General features: G+C 38.5%; 1 protein-coding gene across 1 annotated transcript in view; it reads right to left on the bottom strand.

Moving 5' to 3' along the window:
- Window positions 1–351: 351 nt before the first annotated feature.
- The window catches only part of CCDC77 (coiled-coil domain containing 77), a gene marked incomplete at its 5' end in the record, with an annotated part of 30,226 nt that continues 23,547 nt past the window's right edge, over window positions 352–7,030 (bottom strand). The window contains 5 exons of the mRNA XM_081330657.1: window positions 352–1,353; window positions 2,732–2,884; window positions 2,997–3,122; window positions 3,745–4,153; window positions 4,725–4,873. Of these exons, the coding sequence (XP_081186783.1) occupies window positions 1,207–1,353; window positions 2,732–2,884; window positions 2,997–3,122; window positions 3,745–4,153; window positions 4,725–4,873 (984 nt within the window). The 3' untranslated portion in view covers window positions 352–1,206. The remainder of the gene's footprint in view (window positions 1,354–2,731; window positions 2,885–2,996; window positions 3,123–3,744; window positions 4,154–4,724; window positions 4,874–7,030) is intronic.

Raw genomic sequence — 7,030 nt, 5'->3', positions numbered from 1 at the left:
TCTTTTGAGAGCGGGCATCAGAATTTATTTTTTAATGTGTGCCAGTGCGCCTAAATTTCTTTGGCTTACTATTTTTTACTCTGATAATTCCAGAATATTATGCAAATATACATCTATGCACATAGTATATATGCACAAGAGAAAGCATAACTGGGCATGTTGAAATTAGTTGTACCATTAACAAAGTAGATTGATTCAATTATCTTACAACTGTCCCAAAGTTTTTTTTCTTATGTAGAATTATTAACTAATATTAAATGGCCTATTAATAGCCTAAATGCAGGCTATTAAATAGTTTACATTAAACCTCTGTAATTGGTAATGATCAACAACAACAAAAAGAATATCAAGTAAATACTATAATGTAAGTTTTAATGTTCTACACCAGAGTATAAACAATAGATGCATCATAATTCTTCTCTGGGTTCAGAAAGATTTCTGCAAAATAGAAATTATATTCATGAAAACATAAAATGACCCATGCATTTGTGTTATAACTTAATCCTTAATTTAGTCAGATACAAGTTTCAGCTCAATGGGTCTGATTCCCCTTTTAGTGTACCCAGCAACCATGTACACACTCTTTATCCTGGGTAATAAAATTGTGTTTTAGACCGAAGCTGCCACTTATGAATAGAGTTTATCTTGATCTATGCTACAAATCTATAAAGAAATTAGGAAAGCACTTATTCAAAGAACTAATTTGAAAAATGGAATTAAAACAGCCTTATGGCTCACTGTGAGATTCTCTTCTCTATATAAATTGGTATCAACCCCTTCTATACTGTCCAGTTTGAGAGTCATTTGGACATTCATTTCTTCTCTATAATAAACTAAGATATAGAAGGTACACAGCCCACCTAGCCACTTTCTTGGGATCCCTGCATAACATATCATTCTTAGCCAGTGAAAAGTTCTTAGAGATCACATCTCTTCTAGGCACTGCAAAATCAATCACCCAATATCTTTGTCCTGATTCTGTGTATAAATCAAAATCACAGAGACCAAATCTAGATACTCATTCAAAAAGATAAACTGAGTTTCTTTTCAGTTCTCACACAAATTTCAATTGTTTTCTTCTGCCCTGGAATGTAAAGTATATGTTACACTCACTGCAAACCACACATTTGTAAAAAAAAAAGAAGTAAAGTTTGTTGTAGCGACAGGTCTTTATCAACACCACTCATATTGATTGACATATCATTATCAATAAACTCGTAGGTCATTCTCCAGCCCATATATCTTTGATTTTAAGTTTTTAAGTTGTCCTTGTATGTTTTTAGTTCTCTTATTCCCTCGGCGAACTTCATGTAGAATTGCAAGATCTTGGTCAGGTCCCACGTTCATTATCACCTAGGGGAAAAAACAATTTCAAAAAAAGAACAAACAGGTTTTGAAAATAGTTTGATTTTGGAAAAGGAATATCGAAAGTTTTGAGTAGATTTTATTAGCCGATTGAAAGAACATATATGGTTGTCCATCTTAAGTACAATAATCTTGGGTGGCTCACAAAAATAGTAGTAAAAATGTGACAAGAAACAATGGAACCACCATCCAAAGGTAGTTCCCAGAACTGCCAAAACACTCTTCTAATCAACATTCAACAATCATTGGGCTCCAGGCTCTCCCTAACCCAATGTTTGGGAGAAAGAACCAGCTTTTTAAGGCCTTCTGGAAGGCTAGTAGGTAAGGGCTTATGAGACCTGGATGTTGCCTAGGGCAGGGGTTGCTACAGAGAAGGCATACTTCCTGTGTCTCACCAGACGACATTTAAGGAAAGGGGAACTGGGACACGCCCATCCTATCTAACCTGGTGTAACCTTGAGCAGATATCCTCAGGGAGAGGCAGTTCCATTAATAATTTTGCCCTGTACCAGATACAGCTTTAAAGATGCTAATTGGCACCATGAAGTATACCCAGAACAAAAATGGTATCCAGTTAAACTCAAGCAGTGCTATAATACACACAAACTACAGGGTGCCTAGAAGTGCACCTGTAGCTGTATTCTGGCCAGTTTAACTTTTGGATGGTCTTCAAAATGCGAAATATATCCCCATAATCTAACAGGCAGTGATCAGAGCATGACTAACCATGAGCAAGGTCTCCTGGTCTAGGAATGGCATAATGGCATAAATGGCGCACAAGATGGATCTATGCAATTCCCTTGCCCCTGCCCCCAGCCATGGCTACCACCTCAAGCCCAGGACAAGTTGGTATAATCTCTGGCAAGAATCAAAGGTGACACCTCACCAAATTGAGGGGAGGGTGTGTGTGCGTGCAAAAAGCAGACCCACTGTGTCATGTTATGGTTGTGTCACAGCTGGTTTCTTCCCAATCAGACCCTTACAACCTTTAGGCATTGGGTCAGAACCCAGATAGCATTGCCTGGCTGATCAGGCAATAACTGGTTATCAGCATATTGATGATATAGCATACCATGCTGTTGATGACACCCCCCCCCCAGCAGTTTCATGTAGATACTAAAGAGGAGTGGTCAGAGATCTGAGTCCTGAGGCACCTCACATTGCAAGAACCTAAGGTCAGACCTTCCCCATAACCCTGGGAGGACTGGAATTTGCAACTTTCTTCAGTCTCTTTAGCCCCACACCACACTGGCTCTTGGTAAAACCTGTTAATCAAAAATAGATTCTGCTAATTATTCTTTCAGATGTTTGGAAACTTGGTTTCAACGCATTATTTTGGAGGGATTGTTATTTCAACCCTTGCTACCTTGAAAAGTTGCTTCTCCACATCCTGCAGCTTTTGTTGGAGTTGTTTGATGTCAGTTTTAAACCCTTCCACCTCCATGACACGCCTTTTTTCCAGGGCCTCATAGCGCTGGGTCATTAGCTGTAGACGCTTCCCCATCTTTTCTGACCGTTGCTACAAATGTTGGAAAAAAACCCTAAGATTATAATGTAATAATCGGATATTTGTGAGCAGTTTTCATAACATTTGCAAAGTTGCTGCAACAGCAGCAGCAAAACCTACTTACCTTAAACATCTCTTGACCTAAATTTCCTTCCTCCCGAATCTTAGCCAACTCCTCTTCCAATGAAACGCACTGTTCTCGGTACATATTTGCTAACGTCTGCTCCTGTGTCAATTGATCTTGTAAACCCTGGAGGTGAAAAATAAAATAAAATAATAAAATACAATACAATAAAATAAATAAGCTCAATCCTTATTTGGGCTTCTTAAGCAGCTGAAAGAAATACAGAAATTGTCACATCAATAAATAATTAAGAGAAAACAGTGACTGGGAAGAAACGTTTAACATTTCAATGCACCACCGCATCATAGTGTTGAAGTCGTATGGCATTATTGTCACTGCGTTTTTTTCTGTTTGTCAGCTACGCACATCTTACTGTTTTTTCTGCCAGCTGCACTGTAATCTTATCATTGTAACCAGGGTGATTGTCACATGTCCAGCCATGTTATGGTTTCATGTCTGGATCTACTATGATGTGCGCATGTTCAGCCACAAGTTTACTCTTTACTTTCTTCTCTCTGTGCTGTTTGGTGAGATAGACATGTAGTCATAAGTCTTTCTTTGCTTTTATAAGTAATTAAAAGTTTTATAGTAGAATATATGCTTCGGATTTTCTTTATTTTTACCTGATGTTCATCATGCATCAAATGAACCACGGTTCATCACCCTCTGATAGGGAGGTTCTGATTTGTCTCCCTGACAATTATATCTAATCTTCAGAAACAACCTGATTCAACATGGTAGCCATTACCTTAATCTCTACTCCATATACTTTATGAATGCCACGCTCTGCTTGAGAAACACATCTGGCAGCTCTTGGTTTCCTCTTCTTGAATACTTCAACCTTCCCACTGGGAGGTGATCTCTTGGTGAAACTCTGCTGACAAGGACTACTTTCCCACTCCAGGCTAGTGTCCCGTTTCTCTGAGCTAGCAGCCCACCAGCTTTGACAACTCTCGTGACTCTGATTGATGTGGTCCTGGACTGGACTACCATTCTTATAAATCCTGCTTGGTTTGTGTGCACATCTACACTTGTCCAGCTTCCTCAGCAGAGTGTCCTTCTCTGCCATCCAGGACTTTTCATTTGCTCGTGCATCAAACTTCATCTGCAGAAAATCTCTGGTACTCTCATGTAGCAAATTTTGAGCTTTATGGTATCTGGGGAGAGGCAGATTACAATGAATTAGTAAATGAGTTATTGGGTCAATTTATATTTTAACCCCACTACGTGGGTGAACCAGGATGCAGAACGTGAAGCAAGAGCTTCAGTATATCGGCGTGACCTACGTTTAGGTCTGCCTGGCTGCTTTGCTACCATCTGTATTCTGGATTTGAGTCTACATTTGAGTCTAATCCAGATTGGATTAGTCATCTAATCTAAGACTCTCTATCCTAATTTGCAACTCTCCAGGATTGCTAGACAAAGATTTATCATAGAACCAATATCAAGATCTTTTGTTTGGGAATTTTGGTGATGGAATTTGGAACTAATTATTCATGTAATAGCTAGGTTCAATTACAATATTAGGACTCTTTCTCAAATAATAACCTTATCTAGAAATAATCGCTTACAAAACAATCTATCCCATATATACCATAGCAAAGGTTCAAACCAGGAACATCAGATTTTAAAAAATGATATTTTGCCCAGGGAAGAATAAAATGCTTTTACAACACCCAATGTGTCATACTTTTTAGTAGGTGATCTCAATTGGTCTTTTGCACATACTTTTCAGTGGTGTCTTTGATCTTTTCCTGATCCCTCTGATGCTGCACCTGAGCTTCTTCTATTCGGATGCGCCGATCTTCTAGCAGTGCTTCAATCTGCTCCTTGGACAGCTTAGTCTGTTCTTCTAGCTGAGCCTGAAGAGCTTCTACCTGAATCCACAAAGAAAAAAATAAATAAATCTGAAGAATATGCTATAATGCAAAGAAAATAAAATCTTTCCCTTGCAAAAACCTGTTTGCAGGTTTTAGGCAGTTTGTTGTAGTGGATTATGGTGCTGGACTAGAACAGGGGTAGGCAACCTCGGCTCTTTTATGACTCAGGAATTCTGGGAGTTGAAGTCCACGAGTCATAAAAGAGCCGAGGTTGCCTACCCCTGGACTAGAAGAAAGGAAAGTTCTAGTTCTCCCATAGGTCCAGAAGCCGGCTAGGTGATTTTTAGACTCTCCAAGTCCAACCCACTGTTTTGTGAAAGATTGTAAGAAGGGAGCATTATGTACTCTTTTTTTAAGAAAAGCATCACAGTTGTTTTTCCAACCATTAAATGACAAAGATAAAATGATTACTGTCATCCACCATTAATCACTCTTTCGTTGGACCATACATTCCCAGATTTGCTCCCCCTTCTCCCTACTGCACTCCCTTCCTCGGTCTCAATATTTGCACAGCCACAATACGTCACACAAGAATAAGGGAAAAATGACAACTCGTTCTTGTAATAAAGATGGCAAACCTGTTAGGTTACATTGTACTAGGAGCCCAGCCAGGAAGAAAAGTGGGGTCCCCTCAAAACCCCTTCAATCATTGTGACCACTTAATAACATTGGGGAATAAAATGACGTTAAGGTGAACCCTGGGTGACTTTTATCAGATAGCTTAGTGGGAACATACATCTGCATTGCTAAATTCTGATGAAATAGTGATATATTACCAGGAAGAAAACTATATAGAAATGACTCCCGAGTCATCAAATCTTGCTCCTGCACAATTCCATTGGTCAGTCAAATGAAAGTCAGAACTCTTGGGGCTATTAACTTGTCAGGCTTCTCTTGATGGATAGCAGATCTGGAAGTTCCCCCAGTGAGCAATTCAAGTCTGCAGATCTCTTAAACTTTCGAATTGCAAAATCAAGGCAGCATCCCAGCAACTGTTGAGTTTAATATGTAAGTTCTGTTAAGAAATCTACATTCAATTCTTGTGCCCTTTTCTTCTGCTCACATTGTGTCATGTACATGTGTCATGCATGCGTCCGAGTGGGAAGAACGGTTCTAATGGGTCCATTATGGCTAGTCTAATTTCAGGTAGTTCTGCTTCTCTCCTTGCCAAGGCAGTTTCTAGCGGGAGCACTTTTGCAATCTTTTGTTCATGCCTGAAGGAAAACAGTAAGTCAATCTAGGTGCCCGTGAAAGCTGTATCTTCTTAATGCTCTTTTGGTACTTTCTACCACTTTCTCTTTCCTCCACTTTTCTCAGGGAGGCACACCTGAAATGGAACAGGTTAATGCCCTTAATACCAGATCTGTCTATAAGATCCAATTTGTACACAAAGAAATGGTGGATTAGAGGGAAGACTGGCATCCATTACCAAAATCTGGCTAGATGAAAATATTACACTACTAGATATTGAGGAGAATTGTATAAAGGAAAAAGAGATTTTTTTAGTGATATGAAATTGAGAAATACCAATGTAAAATTAAGCTAGAAAAAATAGATAAGGTGTTTGACGTTTTTAAGATGGAATGTTGAAATATGAAATATACTAAAAGATTGATGGATATATATTCAAAAAATAAAATAAAATAAACTATTAAATGTTTGATGAATAGCAATAAGAAATATGTTGATCTAGATAAGAGATAGTATATATCGAAGAAAAAAGAGAGAGGAAGTATTGGTTATAATAATGTGGAGATCTGTAATAATATGTACCGTATATACTTGAGTATAATGTAGGAAACCTGTGATATTTCCACCTTAGGCTCACATAAAATGGCGCAGGTCTGGCTCAGGGCAGAGACAAGTTTTCAGATGACCTTGCTACGTGCAGACGGACACCCGTTGGAACACGTACAAGAAAGTAACACATACAAGATAGTTACAGGAACAAAGACATTCCATACAGAAATGTAGCTAATTTATAACCTTAAGATACCTGCTTGATGTATAGTTGAAATGCAACCATTTGTAAACATAAGATAATTCCTTCCTGCATAACTAAAATGTAACCATTCAACTGCTTGTTGCTTGTGCTGACTTTGTAACCTATGTTAACTTGCTGACTTTGTAACCTATGTTAACTTGCTGACTTTG

Source organism: Vipera berus, assembly GCF_964194415.1.
Source record: "Vipera berus genome assembly, chromosome: 6".
NCBI classification, from domain to species: Eukaryota; Metazoa; Chordata; class Lepidosauria; order Squamata; family Viperidae; genus Vipera; species Vipera berus.
This window is presented reverse-complemented; position numbering and strand designations above follow the sequence as displayed.